This window comes from Copidosoma floridanum, unplaced genomic scaffold (genome assembly GCF_036245765.1).
Source record: "Copidosoma floridanum isolate Cflo_tuat_1 unplaced genomic scaffold, Cflo_Japanese_pri ptg000013l, whole genome shotgun sequence".
NCBI classification, from domain to species: Eukaryota; Metazoa; Arthropoda; class Insecta; order Hymenoptera; family Encyrtidae; genus Copidosoma; species Copidosoma floridanum.
The window spans coordinates 21,227,735-21,246,249 of record NW_028321890.1 but is presented as its reverse complement, the minus strand read 5'-3'; the positions used below and the strand labels follow the sequence as shown (position 1 = coordinate 21,246,249).

Below are 18,515 nucleotides of genomic sequence, written 5' to 3'. Positions count from 1 at the left end.
AGTGATGGCTTGCACATTACGCAATGGAGTTGGGAGCTGTTGCACTAGACGCGACAAAAACATTGATGGTGGAATATCGAGTTTTAGCACGTTTATCGCTCTCTGTATACGTAATTGTACGTATATATGTATATTTGAGTGCGAGGATTTATTTGCTTATCGCGCAAACCTGTGTAGAATATCCGATTCATGTTTACACTGACATGTAATTTTTAATACAAGCAAATTTACTTATTTTAGGTTGGATTAAAAAATTTTTATTTTATGTCCATTAGAATATTTGTTTCCAACAAACAAACAAACGACAGACTAAATTAAATCATATTCAATAATTACAAATATTCATTGGAAGGTGATAATTGTGAATATTATTTGAACCGGAATGTAAAGTGATATTATTTCATCATTTAAATAAATATGTATTGAAATACTTGCTTAGTTTTAATGATTAAATATGTATTTAAATCGCAACATAATTTACTTTAATGAAACTGTTGTATATTTATCCTAAAATAATTTGTTTCACCATACGTTGTTAATACTAGTAATGTATTTACTTGTACATCATTAATAGTTTTTATTGAAAATTTTTTACTATTATTTTAATTTATAATTTTTACGAAAAGCATCATTTATTGAATTTATTAACACACATTGAATTTTATAAGTTAGATTAAATTATAATTGCAAGTTGCTTAATAGTTTTCATGACAATTAACTAAGTTACTATTATTTTACGAATTACGTATTTTTAATAAATCTTGGCCTAAATAGATTGATGAGATGTTTAGTATGAATTTTGAAGGAATTAAAATCAACTTGCAACAATAAAGTAAAAGTTATTGCGTGATTGTAAAATTATGCCAGTCGTGTGCATGTAAAAGCGTCATATTCATCATTAATTTATTTACTAGTCGTTTATTAATGACCACGATCTGATAAACAAATATTCTAAATACTAATGGTTGATTGAATAAATATTTGCACGAATAATTAAAATATCTCTTAATGAAAACGATGGACCTTTTAATCATTTCGGGCATGATGTATATCGTACCAATAAATTTGTCGACGTATGTATCTTGCACTTTTTCCAAACAAAAGATTATAACATGTATTTCACAACACAGCTAATATGATTTAATTAACAATATTGTTTCAACGTTGGTAGCCCGATACAATCGATAAAAATTATAATCAAGCACTATATTTGACAAGTCCCACTTAAACGCAGATCTTAACAGTGGCGTGATTTATGCGCCTCTCGCACAAAGACTGCTTCGTATTATAAGGCTATCGTGCATAGATCATTTGAAATAGGATACACTCATAAGAGGAGTCGTATACATAAAAAAAAAAAAAAAAAAAAAAAAAACCCACAGCCGACTATACACTACTTTGTATTTTGTCACCCTCCCCTCGAGAGCTTAGAAAAATGGGAAAAGAGAGCAACAAAAAGTAAAAAAGAAAAAAAAAATATTAGAGAAAAAAGTGAGCAAGAAAGAAGGGGACGGAACAGCGCCTAGAAGAAACACGCTACAGCTCAGCCGTAAATTTATGTCGGTAGGTAAGCATATACACATATTAGTGGCGGGGAAACGACGCGCAAATGTGTTCGTTACACGTAGGAAGGAAGAGGAAAAGAGTTGGACTCATATATACGCTCTGCTCCTCGGGACGTACACAAAAAAAAAAAGAAAAAAGAAAAAAAAAATGACAACGAAGCCTCCGTCGACCTGAACATGTGTCGAGACAAAAAGAGAGCTGGTCTACACGCTTGTTATAACTCATTCGCGCTAAACGCCTCCCCCTAAAACTCATACGTACCTATACACGCGGTCGTGCACACGCGAGTATTCAGTGCGAAACGATGTCACGTCTCGTCTCTCACGCCAGTTTTCGACTCTTTCCCCACATCTCCCATGTACACACCAACGCGATCGGATGCCCCGGCTCTCTTACATATATACATACCTCTACACTCTGAAATAGTTTCCGCGCTGCACCTATATCGCAGTAAATAACCACGACAACAGCGTGAGAGATGCGCGAGCGGCGATAATGCCAGTTTCGCGCGCGCGCGCGTGCACGGCACCTCCTTTGAATGTGCCATTGTTCGCCCCAACGCAGGATCTTTTCCCCTCCTCCTCCTCCTCGTCCACCGTCCTCGTCCTATTCTTTTTCTTGTCGCTCGAAATTGAACGAATTCATTAGGTCGCACGTGTATATATATATTGTGCGCTAAACCAATACGGTCTGATTTCTTTTTTTTTCCACATTTTTGATGTACCTATAAACGGCGCGGTTGTTTCAATTATAATTTAATTTTTTTCATTATTTTCCAGGCGAAAGGAGACGTTTGTTCCGCTTTTGTTTCTGCGCTTAGTTATACACGCGTGGAGGTTACGCCGTTCTTCCGGAATCGGCGGATGCGAGAGTTTTTGCGCGACACGCGTGCCGTGCCGACTAACTGGATCGGTCGACTGCCATGCAGGTGAGCGAGTATATATATGCGAGTAAGCGAGCAAGTATACACACACATGTGCAAGGTGGAAATGACGCTTTTGACGAATGTCTGGGAAAGGAAGCACTGCGCGTGGCTCTATATGTGCTACTATGCCATCGTTGCCCCGCTCAAGTGATACCTTAGAATGCGTGCCCATTTTTTAACCCATCGATTTTCAGATGAAAAAAAGGAATCACCAAAACTCCCGGAAAAAGTATAAAAAGCCGTACGTAGCATATTCAATAGTTTATTTCCATGGAAGGAGACCCCAGCTCATATGCGCAACTGATGTCCCTAAATCACCGTAACCGGACACCCCGTCTTTGCGATATACTTTATAAATTCATTTTATAAATCCGCGTACATGCCCAACACACTCGGCCGGGCGTTCAATGCGCCGGAAATTAATTACCAATAAATCCGGCCTTCTCCGTTGGTACGGCCAACAACATACACTTATTATATGTACCGAAACAGTGCAGCTCCTCTCTCCTTGTAACGTATGTCTCGAGCTACGTGGTATAAAATAAACACGAATAATCCACGGCGTTTTCAATGTATAACGTATATAAATATACTTAGGCACCGCGAATCTCCAGAGTGAAAAAAAAAAAAAAAAAAAAAAAAAAACGAAGGAGGAAACTTAACGAGCGAAACCCGAGTGAAGTACGCATTCCTCGTGCCCCGCGAGCCGCAACTCTGTATTTTATACGCGCGAGGCGTACATGTTGTCCGTATATATATAGTATATATCTGCAAATTCAATATCGCGAACTCGCAGATAGTCAAGAACAAAATGTATGTGATAAGTCGCTGATCGGCCGCAATTCGCTTGATTGTAAACGCGCTCGTAATGCCGGGAGGCATAAAAATTGTGGCGCTTCCAATGACGACGGCATTGAATGATTGACCGGCATACGTAATTACCGAATCGATGGTGTACAGGAGTCGTCCCAAAAGGGAAGGAGAGTACCCTCCACCCTCTTCAATCCTTAAGCCTCAAATTAGCGAAGCCCATCGTCGAGCTATCTCTCTCTCTCTCGACTTTTTGCCCCCTTTTCGCCATCACTAAAACCTTCCGCTGCTCCTTCTGTTCGGCCTATAGTACATTTATAGTAGTCGCAGGTATGGTATGTATATACACGTAAACAGAAGGACATAATACATATACCAAATACGGCACAAGGGGGGAGGAGAAGGAGCAGATCTTTGGTAGACGCGGCCGACCAAGGGGGAGTAGAGTGGGAAAAAGAGAGACAGAGATCCCGGCTGTCCGATAACCTGCAGGGGTTGGGGGGGACATCGCCACCTCGGCGCGACGATCGTAAAACTCGGGGGCCCTCTATACGTATGCGCGTGTGTATATGTATGTGCACGCGCATGGTATAAAGGTATAAGCGCGGCCCGTTTGAGTCACGCCGCCGCTGACCTGGTCCTTTTGCCGATGAGGCTGCTGCTGTTGGCTTGGCAAAGACAAAGATGACCAGAGGAGGTTTCACCTATATTGTTACCATGTCTATAAGCTCGCGGTGTGCCATGCTCGCACCGAAAAGTCTTCGATCTGAGCTTCGATGGGGTGGGAAAGGGTTTGTTTTTATTGACCACTACAACGGAGACTTGCAATAGCGTTGTACTGTGTGTGGATGTGATTTTTAAATAGAGGGTATCTTGGACGTCGAACCGAAAGGGTTCGATTTCCGAGTGATCACACGTACTCGCTCATCTTTCAAACGGGGCGAGATGGACAAAAAAAAAAAAAAAAAAAAATATGTTCGCTTCGCGATAACAGTCCAGTGGCGCAACAAAACGTACAAAAGAAGAAAAAGAAAAAGCCTTCAAAAGCCATACCGATTCCCCCCGAAACCCCCGAGAGGCTACTACAAGCTGTGGCGCGTATCAGAGAGGTATAGAAGGAGAAGAAGCCAAGAAAAAAAAGCCGTTGCGTGTCCAAGGAGGAGGGGGAAGGGGGGGGGGGAGAAAAGTAGGCGAAGCCGCATCGGACACGCAGATAAAGGAAAGATAGCCCCCGAGGAGGGGACGAAAACAGAAGAGGAAACGAGAGCAAAAGGGGCGAGGGTGGGAAGCGCGTGTAACGCCGGGGTGGTCCGGCGCGATGACATCGGTTTATTAATCGGTCAAGTGGCGCGCTCGTCTCGTCCCTCCCCGAGAATCCTCGCTCTCTCTCTCTCTCTCTCTCTCTCTCTCTTGATGGTATACAGTTTTACGGGGCTTTTATACGAGATACACAGCCGCTCTTTACGCGCGCGCAGTAGAGATACACGCCGAGCCGCTTTTAGCCGCGTCCAGCAACACTTGCTCCTCTCCCGTTCTCTCTCTCCGCTAAGCATGGATTTCGCGAGGAATTCGCTCGCGCGACCGGTGATTTCGTAATTACACGTACGCCAGTGCGTGCACAGCGACTGTTGTACCGGTTGTATATACCTACAATCGATTGTTGGTTATTCAACTTAGACGTATATAACGCGACCGCGTCGTCCGATTGCGTAATGGATGTCGGGAGGCGATGAATAGAGATGAGAGGTAGCGCTGCGCGGTGTGTACCGTAATGTGTATCAGGGCGATCGGCAGCGATGCACGGGCCGATCGTCATATATACTTGCAGCCGGAGCGATCCTCCGAGGGAGAGAAAGAGAGAGAACAAACATCCCGACCGCCGCGGAATTATGCTAATTTATTCCCTAGCATTCCAGGGGCCTCGAGAGCTATGCTCTCCCACATAAATTTTTCTCGGCTCTCGCTCTCTCTCGCGGGCGACAAAAGGCACTATACACGCACGGGCTCGGTTTATTCTAGGTAGAGAGAGAGAGAGAGAGAAATTTCGTGGCCAGAGTTTCGCACTGTTTGGACCGGCCGATTTATGCCGGGGAGCCTGCTCGATCGACTAATTAAAAGAATATTTTATCTACCGAATGAGCGACCTGCCTCCTCTCTCTCTCTCTATTTATCTACGATTAATCTTGTTTGGCCGGGCCGCGTGTGTGCTACTCATCAGGTAGCGGGGATCTCGCTGGTCCGTTTCTTTTCTTTTTCTTTTTTTTTTCTTTTCGGTGACTTCGAAGCGTAACGAGGAATGCTGATCACTGTGTGAACCATATAGCTAACGATGATTGGGGTTCTCTTTTTTTGCGATGTATGACACAGCTTTGCAATAAGGATCAAAAATTTATTCACCAAATCAGAACTACTTTTAATACGTGTTAACTCACTTAATCTGGATTCTAAGTCTTATTTGCTCCGTTACCTCGGGTATTTATTGTGGATTTAAAAAGAAAAATAAAAAAATAGAAAATACCCACGAAACTAAAAAATAAAAACTCAACTTATAACTTTAAAATTAGGTAAAGAAGTAACTTGTGTGCATTTTAACCCCAAAACTTGTTTCCAATCCCACGCCTTGAAATATATAGGACAGGCACGTAAAATAAAATTTAACATTGCAATATATATCTGGTTTAACTGAAAAAAATTTTTTTTTTGAAGATTACGAGAAAACCCCAACGTGCCAAAGCAAATTGGGCTTTGTATTCGGATTCAGCATAATCGTTTACCTACGACAAGAGTAGTCTAGAATAAAGAGTAATTTTTTTAATGGTGCAGTGTAATTTTCGTAGCTACACTCTAGTTTTCTCAAGCAATTGTTTTCCAGTCGCGCACATGTTTTTCCAATACGTCAAATTAAAACAATTAAAACAATCGAATAAAAACACACGTCGTACGGAACAAACAAAATCGTTATCTTTCCTCTTCCCGATTCCAATCAACGTGCATACACGCGTGCAACGAAAACACTCCTCCTTCCACTCTCCTCGACGGGTATATATACACGTCATATTTAATTTAAAACGGAATCTTGATACGTCCAATCACTCATGAATCTTTCGGGAAACGAGATCGTTTTTTGCGCGCGCCCCGCGTCATCTGCATGTGTACCCGCCACTTTGTCATCTGGCTCCACGGCTATACGTACGACGACAACGCCTATATATTAACAACACCAAAACGATCGTTTAATCGCGTTGCGCAATCGCCGCGCAAGTATTTTTTTCTTTTTATTGCAACGCGCCTCCTCCATGTGCATACGTGTTATATATATATATACACACACACACGACACAATGTGCCTGCAGCCAAAGCCGCGCCAAGCCACTCATCTTTTATTAAACAGCCGTGCAGGGTATACTTAAAAAAAAAAAAGAGAGGGGCAGCAGAAGCAAACGGAGCAATAAGCACGCACCCTTCTCTTTCTCTCTCTTTGCCACACGAGCCCGTCTCCCGCAGCGCCGCGACTCCAAAGTTTTCGCGACGCCTAATATCTCCCGTGCATGGCACAACTGCACCGATAGCTGTACGAAACCACCGCGTTGTCGAGTTGATACACACATGTAGCGTCGATAATAGGGTACATAGAATCGGTGGTAAGCAAGTAAAAAGACGGGAACTGTACCGCATGTATTATGCTTATGCATTATATGAACACTGCGCTCGGAAACCAGAGTGCTAATGAGGGGTACTTGTAGCCAACTCGATTGTTCCGCACCTGTTCTTCTCATGTTCGATATCTATGTCGATATAGTTCTCGCATGTATATATGCATGTATATATTATACTCTGGTTGAAATTTTTGGATAATTTGTTGCAAAGGCTGGCGATCTCGGGTTTTGTACTCGAGAAACATACAAGATATTGCCTAAAATATGTAATGATAAATTAATCATGAAACCTTGCAAACAGTGTATAACAACGCCAATAATTTTAATTAAATAAAAATTGTACGCGTTGAGAACAGCTATTATGTGAAATATTGTTTTCTTAAATAATCTGAAACTGGTGCTTATTGAAAAAATAAACCACCACTTGGTGCTGAATCACAAGTAGGTATCTTGTATTGTTCTGGTTGGGTCTTTATGTATACTGGTTAAATATTTTCAAATTACCTGCTCTATACGTGCAAATCAAGTAGTTAGTTTAAGTCAATCGGATCATATATAAAAAGAGGCATAGTCACGGAATCCATTATTCTCTTAAAAAGGAATTCTAGAACAATTATATGCACTTCAACCAACAATCAAGAAATGAAAAAACAGACTTTTCAATAGACGATACCCTGTATTACGTACACGCAACTGTGCTTTTCCTTAATTTTTATTTATTTATAAGTGTATTGTTCCTAATATTTTCACATCTCTGATCGCAGTTAGATAACTTATTTTATCAGAAAAAACATATTAACGTAAGTGTAGCGTAAAAGATCACAAAGTTTAACAGTGCCTATCATGAAAATTTTTGATGAGGAAAATTAAGCTTGTAATTTAGTTGAATCACGAGTTTACGGGGCTGTAAACCTCACTAAGAATACTGGAGGAGAGAAACCGGGCAATACAAGCTTGTATATAAAAATCGGTGTGAGTGAGGATGTTTTACCGGGTCGTCACGCGCAAATTTTTAAATACTCCATGCAATTAAAAAAAATTTTTTTCTTTTAATAGCTCATGGCTGTAAATAAAATTTTATTTGAGCTACGTACTTGAAAGTTTTGGTAAAAAATCCGATACCATTTCGAGAAACTTTAGCAGTCTTTACAAGACTTTTACGGGCTTTAAAGTCACCAAAAGTTATAGATGAGTGGATTTTCAGTTTCTTGTAAGCTTGTACAGACTCTTAAAGACTTTAAATCACTTTAAAAGACTTTAGAGCCTTTTATAAACTTTTACAGTCTTCAATGAATTTTAGGAGACGAGAGTTAAAGTTATCAAAAGGCTTTTAGAGACTTTAAAGTCGTTATGTGACTTGAAAGTCTTTTCGAGACTAGTGCAATCTTTTTTACTGACTTGATGAAAGCGCAGCTTCTTGATTTTTTTAATTAGTATTTATGGTATCTCTGTACTCAAAAAGACATGAAAATTGAAAAAATTATAAACGTAAAAGCTTTTGCTCACGAAACGAATAGAAAACCCGATTTGTATAAACTATGGCTTATCTATATAAAAAAAAAAGTATTTAGAATACGCAAAAAGTTTCAGTATTATCTATAGTTTTAACAAAAAATGAGTGGACTTTCAATAATCTTAAGATGATATTGCTGAAACACATCGTGATAACCCGCTCAGATGAGGCGTATAAGCGAACAACCACAAGCACGAGTGTCACCGACGATATTCATGTGTTCCTTCCTCCCTTCTTGCTTACCGTGCTCTTAAATTTTTGACACATTATCCGTGTGAGTGGATGTAAAAAAAGTTACTATGAAAAAAAAAAAAAAAAAAAAAAAAAAAAAAAAAAAAATTGCAGAGAGGAAACAACATGAAACACAGACACACATCCTGTGCAAAAAAATGCCCCCCTCCCCACATATCGCCTTTTATACACATTTCAGTATCTCTGTCAAGTGCTTCGTCTTTTTCTTGCCTCGGCTCCCGCATCTGTACCTTCGATTCGTACATATAATTCCATCCCGTGTGTTGACGCGATTTCCTGCTGAGCCAGAAGAACTGCACCCGCGGCGCTCTTGCTTACAAATCCTGTACAGCTGCACACCTATACGTATGCACGCCATTACTATATGTTGCTACTACAACTATGTGTACAAATACGTGTATGCCACTGGTCTCATAAATAAATGGCCGTGGCGCGATTGATCGATCTACTCTTGTAAGAAAGTCACGTGTACAACACACACACTATACGAAGGGAAGAGGGTTAATTTATTCGTCGTCGACGTGTCGGTCTAATGCGAACATATAGGGTTGAATTACTGGTCGAACGAGGGTTATTGGCGTTACGGGTAAAGTAGAAAAAAGTAGTAAAGAGGAGAGAAAAAAATAATAATAAAAATTGTAGAAAAATTTCAGCAAAAAATACCATTCCGCATCAGTAAATTATAGATACAAGTTGGCAAAAAAGGAAAAAATTATTATTATTTTTAACAGCAAACCTCAAAAAGGATCGGTCAATAAATTTTACTTTCCAGCGTGGTAATTTTTACTTTTCAAACTATAACTTTAACTGTTAAAACAATAATATTTACTATTAAAAATAATAGTTTTTTCCTTTTTTGCTAACTTTTATCCAAGTCATTGTGCGCAATAGTAATTTTTCCTTGAATTTCTCTATAATTTTTATTATTATTTTTTTCTCTCAGTGCATGTAGTTATACAATGGGATGTGCGAAAAAGGACGTGTAATCAATATATTTAAATGAATTTTTTCATCAATTGAGATTAATGACTTTAAAGCGTTATATTCTGGTTCTAAGCGAAATGATGGTAATCAATGTTGACATTTTCATCTAACTTCTCGGAGACAAACATTGTTTTTCAACGCGTCTTGGATGAGCATTTAACGCGACGTTACAGTGATAAACAACTCGACAAGTAAGTATACATTTAAACGTAAAGCAATGGATGTGCCAAGGAGAGAACACGTGTCGCCTTTCAGCGGCAATTAGTAATTAAGATTGATTGGCCACTTCGACGCTTTGCATATGATATCTCGAAGCGAAGCGGCTCGTGTGCCAAATAACGATTTTAAAAGTATGCCGAAAAAATGTGTACCCATCCATGCCCATTACCCCCAAGCACATCAATTAATGGGCATATTTTCGATTCGCGCGCTCTCCCCCCGACGACGAGGTGTCAAGTTCCGGCTTCTCCGTCTCGGGTGTGCACCCGAGGCATCCCAGCGATTCTCCCGTATAGAGTTGGAATAGAAAAATGTGTACCCGTACACAATTCGTTTCGCCGCGCGCGCGTTGCGTGTATCGAGTAGCGGCGAGCGACGGTCTGAGAGTATATACACAAGATACGCCGAGCCGGCCGATCGGAACGGGTTCCCCCGATGCTTTACGGCCTCGGCGATAATTTCCGTGTTCGCCGCGGCTTCGTTAAGAGTGGCGGATACGAGTTTTTTTTTTTTTTTTTTTTTTTTCAGAGGAGGAGGTACAGAAGTAGAGAATGCAAAGTAAGGAAGAAAAAAGAGACCAGTACCCTAGGCTTTTTGAAGGGCCAGAAGGAAAATTTGAACTGCAGGGAAGTTCGCGAGGGTAGTTGGTGGGATGCTGGGACATTGTAAGAGTTCGATGGGGATGCTGCTTCGTTTTTACTGTATTTTCGTTTCGTTACTTTAAGCCTAAAAGTCACTCCTTCGGTCCGAGATTCAGACGTTTTGATCGAGATATTGTTGTAACCCAATCACCCCAAAACCCCGTGATCTTAAGGGTACAGGTAGAGTTGGAATTTTTCTTGTCGCAACTACTTATACTATACAATACTTACGAGGACAACGTGGACGTGTATAGTTTTTGTTCTCTCTGTAGGGTGCTTGATCGAAGCACGTAAGTTTCCTTGTCTTTCAATGATCGAGGTGCTTGACTAACGTGAGAAGCGAGGAGATTCACGTTGATTGAGAAGCACCCCAAATAGTGAGATGCGAGGGGACTTGCGTTAATAAACCAGCCCGAAAGAAACAGATATCTGGTGTATCCTTGGCAATTGCAGTAAAGAAAACCTCGACCTTACTAAACTTAAATCTTGTGGGATTTGGGGGTTGCGGGTTCGGAGTCAATGGAGTTGGGACGAATGTCCAAATGGGAGTTTTAAAGACTAACATCATGGGTCCGTAAGATAAGGAATTTCAAAGTTATGAATCTTTAGATCAAGGGTTTTGAATATTTAGATCAAAGTTTACAAGTCTTGGGTTTCATAGACGTATTGGGTGTTACAGGGTTATTGGAGCTGTCGAGTTTCCATTAATGAAGTACAAGACAAAAGTGTACTGGCAATAACAAGTTACGAGATCTAATCATGCAGATTATAAGGTTATTATTGTTGAGTGTAGCATTTTATTCAACTGTAAGAAACATATAAAAGTAAAAAGAGTTTAAATGTCACTGAATATCATGCATGATGCATCTATTGATCGTACAGGGGAGAACTATCCGAAGAAATCATTAACAAAATCATCAAATTCATGCTCACGCGTAACACCCACACGTAAGAACCAATCGCCGAACCCAATAAGCTTGAGAGGCGTGCAAATACTTATTATACAGTGCAAAGTACTCGTTACTCGCGCGGTAACGCTCCATCGCGCGCCGCCGAAAGAAATTTCATCCATGCGCGTCTATGACATTCCCCGGGTGCAGCGAGCGCCGAACGAGAATTCGGTTCCGGCATCGAATACCTGAGGGATCGCTCGGTACATGTAGCTATACTCGACATTGTAATGCATGCACGCCGCGTCCGTATAATTATATTCGTGTGCAAAAAACACCGAGGCGTCGAGAAATTTATCCATCGGCCGGTGCGCATCGTCAAAAGACTATCACCATACACCACTTCCGATGGACTTCATATAGTACAGCGGAGTAATGGTATATACACACAAGTCAGGCGTGCTAATCCCCCAGAGGGGGAGGAGCACCCATTGGATCGATGAATTTCCAAGAGCATTTTCTGAGCGGGAGTATGTGTATATGCCGTGTTATGGTTACATACGCGCAGGTATTCGCAAGTGGAGAAAAAGAGCTCTCGCAAAAGAGAGGATCGCTCGTTTATTTTTCGAGTGCTGAACGCAGGGGACCGTGAGAAAGCGGGTCGATCGTCGTCTGCGAATTTTTGTCCCTCTCTCTCTCTCTCTCTCATCGTCGCGCACTCGAAGGACCCGGCGACGACGGCGGCGGCAGAGAGGACTCGCAGCCAGAGGGGGTGGGGATATAGGTACGCGCGGCTATTAATTCAGAGAGCTCCGAGGACACCGGCCGGGAGGGAGCAAAGGAGCAAAATGACCGACGGGTCAGGCCCTAAATAAAAGGAGGGGACGTTTAAATAAAAGTAAACCCGTGTTGCCGGGGAGAGGGAGGCCTCTGTGTGTGACTCCTGGCCTTCCTCTCTCTCTCTCTCTCTCTCCCTTCGCTTCTTTATCCGCGCGGGCCTCTTTCTCGGCGAACGGCTGGAACTCGCTCTCCCGATCAAGATCGCGGGGGACCCACCCCCCCTTGCATTCGTATGATCGCGCGTATTCGATTTCACGCGCTCTGCCGATAATTGAAATTTATATATGAGCGTCCGGGTTAAGGGGGACTTGATTTACCCGGGGGCTGCTTTTCGAGCGGACCCGAAGATCGCGCCGCGCGATCGGGGGGATGGCTTAATAATGTGAGCTCGGCCGGAGAATTCGCGCCCGGGGGGGGGGATATGGCTTTATTGTTCGGCTGCCATTTTTATTCGCGACTTCATACCCGCGTAACTTATCCGTGGGTTAATTGATCGAAGCGATGCGCTACACCGATCGCCGAGGACCCAAATATCGACAGGTTTTTTTTTCTTCGGAATCGTGATGGTCATTTTCAATCATCTTGTAAACTCTATATATATATATGCATACGAGGACCGAGCTGCAATACTTTGAAGGAGAAATGTAACGACCCGGCGCGCATAAAAGTCCGCCCTTTTCTCCGGGGGGTTATTAACAGGTCCTCCCAAAGCCTCTCTCTGCCCGTCCCGGAGTTTTATAGCGCGGGGACCGCGAAAAGAAACGCCGCAATTAAAACCTATTAGCCCGGCCGAATGGCCGATAAATTCGCCTTATGCGTCCCCGGTCCGCTTTATTAATCGCAGCCCAAAAATCTATTTATCTCGCCCGTCTGATTGTCGCATCGGTTAATTAATTGAATTTATCGGTGAGGGCCTTTTTTCCCTCTGTTATGGGCCGCCGATCATTTGACAACGTAATCGTCCCTGACAGCAGAATGGGGAATAAATGCCAGGGGCCAACATAGGTTGTTGTTGCATGAGAGCCGTTCGAGGGTACTATACCACTGCGCGGTTCGCTATGTGGTGCAGGGAAGAGGCGAATCGGTATAGGGACGGGAAGGAGTGAGAAAAATAATACACACGCGTATGCAGAACCAATAATTTTGGGGAAACTGACAAATAAAAGTTGGAAGGTGAGGGGGCTGGAAGACCCGTACTTTGCAGGGGGTAGGCAATGGGCAAGACTTGGTAGAGGTAGGGTGAAATGGAGTTGCTGTTGGAAAATATAAGGAAATCTTAACTCTTTATACGAATAGGTGGTGGTAGAAGGTGGTAGTTTTTTTTTTTTTTTTTGTCAAAACTAACACATACATTGGTATACTTTTGTTTTTTCCAAGCAACAATATTGAGACTGGGAGGATCCCGCGTTCATGAAAAAAAGACTTGATTGTCTATTTGCCACAAAATGGTACAGCAACATGGTTATATACGCAAATTCCAGAACCACCTGACTTTCGTGCCAGACGCACAACTGACAAACGCGAGAGTTTACAAAAACGAGCGAGTAACATTCCCATCGTCGAAGATATTGTTGTGACGCAAAGTGAGATAAGGTAGCGAACCACAAAGCCAGGCGTCGTAGCACCGGTACCCGCGAGAAACTTGCTCAAAAGCGACTCGCGACTGTATATACCTCCCTAAAACTATTTCCGCGTGCTTGTATTAAATCCTACACGGTCCACCAAGACACAATGGTCCCCAAAAGCAAGTGAAACATCCCGCAAAGTCAGCCGAGCCAGAAATGAAAAAGCAAGGAAAAAAAGGATACAGGTGGGCAAAGAGTCCTTCTCTCTTTTTTTTTTCGCTCAGGTGTGCGCGCGTGCATGTATACACTTAAAATGCTCTCTCGTGCTGATTATCGTACGCGCCCGCTCCAGAATCCCGAGCCGAGCGAGGACTTTCCTCTCTTGCTCGCAAAGGAAGGGGGCCCGATAGAGTCGATAATTTAAGAGGATTTACGGCGCAATCTACGTCAATTACCAAACCCGCCCTGGACTTTTGTTTTTCTCCCCCCCCCCCATCTTTTTTGTTTTTTTTTTTTTTTCGTTTGTACCTGTACGCAGCACCTCATTGTGCGCTGCCGCCTCGCAGGGCCCCGAGAGAGTGGTAATGAGCGCGGTCCTCTTCGCGGCAGCAGCTCCCGAAACAAGGTGCACGGAAAAGTATTCCCCTTTGCGGGTACGGTGTTTGTGCCGGGAGTGTGTGTATGCGCGCCGATGACGGATGTGTCGCTTTGTCGGTTCCTTTTTTTTTTTTTTTTTTTTTTTTTTTTTCATTTTTTGCTTGTCGCAGCGGACGGAGACAATGAACGATTTAGTCGTACTCGGAATGCGGGGATTGGCGTCTAATGTGGGAACTGGCTCGAAGCTTGGCAGTGGCATTCGGCTGCTTAGGAGGCCCAGAAAAACTGGTGGGCCAGCGCGGCGCGTTAAATCATTTGTAGTTGTCGTTTTTTTTGTTTTTTTTTTTTTTGGATGGATACGAGTGCTGGGTCGTTTTGATAGCGGGTCGCTTTGAGTTTGGGGTTGCGCGGGAAGAGCGATTTGGATAAGTGGACCATGAGTTGAGTATGCGATGATTTTTATTTCAATGCATTCGTAGACAATCGTCACATTTACCACGGGAATTTACGGCTGCTGGGAAAGTTTTCTCGATGAAATTTTAATGGGTATTTATGTCATTTTTTATGATTGCTCCATGAAAAGTTTCAACTTCTTTAAATGGCTTCGGGATAAAATCCATTATTCATCAGAATTATAAAAAATTCCGATGTTTTTTGGTAAACCACTATTTTTAATAGAAACAATTCACTTTTAACGTTCAATTGAGCTTTAACTAAGCACTCCTCCTATACAATGGGTATATGATACCAAAAACTGCATTCCAAGTATTAATGTTTATTCAAATTCTCTTTATTCAAATGTGTTGTATTAAATTATTTTTCAATATTACTGATTGAATCGATAGATAAGTTATAAAACGACGTAAAAAAATTCTTTACCCATAATTAAATTTACTGCGATTCACCAATACAATGGAAAAAATGTTTTTGTCAATAGAGTTCCCCAATAATCCAGTAATCGACAGCCGAACAAATAGCCTAATAAACAAAAAAACTATTCAAAGTCAGGTACATAACATTTTCATAATAAGCAATGCCCCATAATCAGCACAAATAAATGTAACCATTGATACTCTCGTTGAAAAGTCGAGTAATCTCCGTAATCCCCATGCACGGATAATTCGCATAAATTATGCAAGCGCACGAGCGGCGCGTCAGAGGAAAAAAAAAAAAAAAAAAAAAAAGGAGACAAAAAGGCGTATGGGTATCGATGACACTTGCAGTTGATCAAAACGGCATCAGCCCAGCGGCACGCCGAGCGTATTTGCATTATTCCCTCGGAACAAAAAGGCGCGTGGTGCCAGTGGAGAGTGGAAGGAAAAAAAAAAAGGGGAGATCATTATAGAGTGTCATAATCCTGCTTTGCTGGTCTATAGACACAGATACAACGTATACACCTGCTCGTCGAGCGTGCCTCCGAGGATTATGATTTATCGCCTTCGCGTGCCGAACGCCCGATCCGATTATAGGCTCTTTGGATCTCTTTTTTGTGTGCGCTTAGGATTACAGGCTGTGCATGTACATATATACTGTCCAGGAGATGGTTCCGCTTGGGGTTGAAAGTGGGCGCGCGTGTGCGTGTGTTCTCCGAGCAAATAAGATTACGCTCGACGGGCCGGCGCTTGACTCCTTGCTGCGCTGTTTGTTTCTATTAACTCGGATATGGGTATAGCCATCAAGTATACTTGCGTTCTCTTTATTTTGACAGTTATTTTCCCTTTTTAACCCTTCAGTTATCACCAAATAGTCATTCAATATACTATAGAGACCCCATGATTGCAGTGTAACTTTTATTAACATTGATCAGGTCATAAAATTAATAGCAGCGCATACATCCATGGATTTATAAAAAATTGATGTAGCGATTTATCTAACGCCCAAAACATGGCCACAGTTGGCTCTTTTGACAGAAAGATTGCTTTGATTTTGAGTACATTTCAATGTCCGCATATCACGTAATTCGTGCGAAACATATAGATAACGCTTAGTTACTGAAAAGAACTATTTGAACGCACTTACCCATAGATCACCTCAAAGGAAGACCCAAGACGTCTCGAAACCAAGTGGTCTTTACCGATTTTCCCTCACTTTACCCAAAAATCTTTCGAAAACCCCTTTGGTCTTACGTTATGAACATCACAAAGATCCACGATGAATGACAAAATAGATCGGTAGAGCAAAATGTTCGATGCCAATGAGCCCCAAAAAACAAGATAATGTAAATAAGTAGACTTACCCTGTCATACTGGTGGGTGTGGGTTGGCGTGGGTGTCGAGAAGGGCTGAAAGGGCGCGGGCCTGGCCGGACTGTGGTGCGCCGTGTGGGTATGATTGCCGGCGTGGGCGACGCTCGGGTGCGGGGCCGCGTGCGGATGGGGCGGCGGTGGCCTCTGATAGATGTACGGGTAGTATTGATACATAACCTCGGAGCAGCTCATCACCGCGCGCGGTCCACCACCACCACAAGCAGCGTTGACCGGACTGCAGCTGTCACTACAGACACCACCACCTGAACCACAACCACCACCACCACCACAACCACCACTACCACTGGCACAAGCAGTAGCACCCACAACTAACGCGGAGCCGGTGCCACTCCGGCTCCTACACCCCCCCTGGTCTTTGCCCTCTTCACCCTCTTCTTGACTGTCACCGCGGACAATCAATTCCTCCTGCTGCTGCTGCTGCTGCTGTTGTTGTTGTTCCTGAAGATGATGGTAGTGGTGATGCGGATACTGCGGGTAGCGGTGGTTGTGATAGGTGCTCGGGTAGCCGCCGTACAGAGTGGCCGTGGTGATTGGGTCAGGCGGGGAGGAGGGATGCTGATGGTGGTAACTGAGGCCGGCTGCCACCGTCGCCGGGTAGTCCGACGCCAAGGCTCGGGCTGATGTCGGGCAAACGGCAACCCGATCGTCCCAACCGATTTCAGCGATCCCGCTATTATACGGACTACCGCATCCAACGTCCCCGGGATGTCATACCGATTTCTCAGGACGTCCGTCTCGAAACTCACTCACGAGGCTTTTTTTAACCCAGAGTCCCAAAGATCGAAGCTGCACGAGTCACTATACCGTTGACGATCTTGGGTTGGGCCCTATACCAAGGACAGCAAAACGATCAATGGACAAAAAGCCCAAAAGAAAAAAAAAGAAAAAAGAAAAATCGTGGGGGGTACTTAGCACCCCGTGTATCTCAGTCCTTTGCAAATATAACAAACGGCACGCGCTTCGGGCGAGCCGGTGTCAGAGCGGCGGTGCGTGCCTCTGGTGGACAAACACAGACTGAGGCCCCGCGGTGCAGGAGTCAGGGCTCGGGGGAGAGCGAGCGCGTGCATCCCGCGTCTCTTTCTAGCCTCGGCGATCCACTCGCGCGTGGATGTCTGTACACACCACCACATCTCTCTATCTCTCGGGAGACACGAGAGAAAGGGGGATCGCAGCGAAAGGCCGAGAGTAGATACGCCGGGCGGGGGCAAAGGGGGACACCTCGCCGACTCCGCCTCCCGGCAGTGGCGCCGGCCAATCGTTGGCCGGCTGGGCGACGTCCAATGAAACCTCGGTGCCACTCCTACGCGGTCCCCGGTATTGATCCCACAATGAACTCTGCTCGCGAGCTCCCCCTCCTCCTCCTCCTCCTCCTGTTCGCACCCTCATATCGCGCTGTTCCTTCCCTCTTTGGCTTTGTTCTTTGACTTTTTCTACCCTATGGCCGATGGGGCTATCCACGTACACCCTGGTGGAATCATCGGCAACGGGTTGGTCTTATTAAGAAGTTCGCCTCGGCGTACATTTTGCGTGCACCTCCTCCGCGGGTATACGAGCTGCATTATGTTCCGCCGACAAAGTTTCAACTCGAGGGGGGGGGTCGGGTGGCTCGAGTCTGCGAAGAGCGGGGTAAGAGAGAGAGAGAGAGGCGCAGTAATGAGTCTTAATTAACAGTCCGGCCGGTGTTTCGTTCGGCCGGGGGGAGGCTTAATTTTCCCTACTCCCCCGCTGGCGCATCATCCACTTTGCTTCCCCGCAGTCTCGGGCGAACTTTCTTCCCGGGCTTTTTGCGCC

At 43.7% G+C, this 18,515-nt stretch overlaps 1 protein-coding gene across 1 annotated transcript in view; it reads right to left on the bottom strand.

Moving 5' to 3' along the window:
- vg (transcription factor vestigial) overlaps window positions 1-17,057 on the bottom strand; it is an 82,131-nt gene extending 65,074 nt beyond the window's left edge. Inside the window, exon 1 of the mRNA XM_089590959.1 lies at window positions 16,695-17,057. Within this exon, the coding sequence (XP_089447085.1) occupies window positions 16,695-16,895 (201 nt within the window). The 5' untranslated portion in view covers window positions 16,896-17,057. The remainder of the gene's footprint in view (window positions 1-16,694) is intronic.
- Between the last annotated feature and the right edge of the window lie 1,458 nt (window positions 17,058-18,515).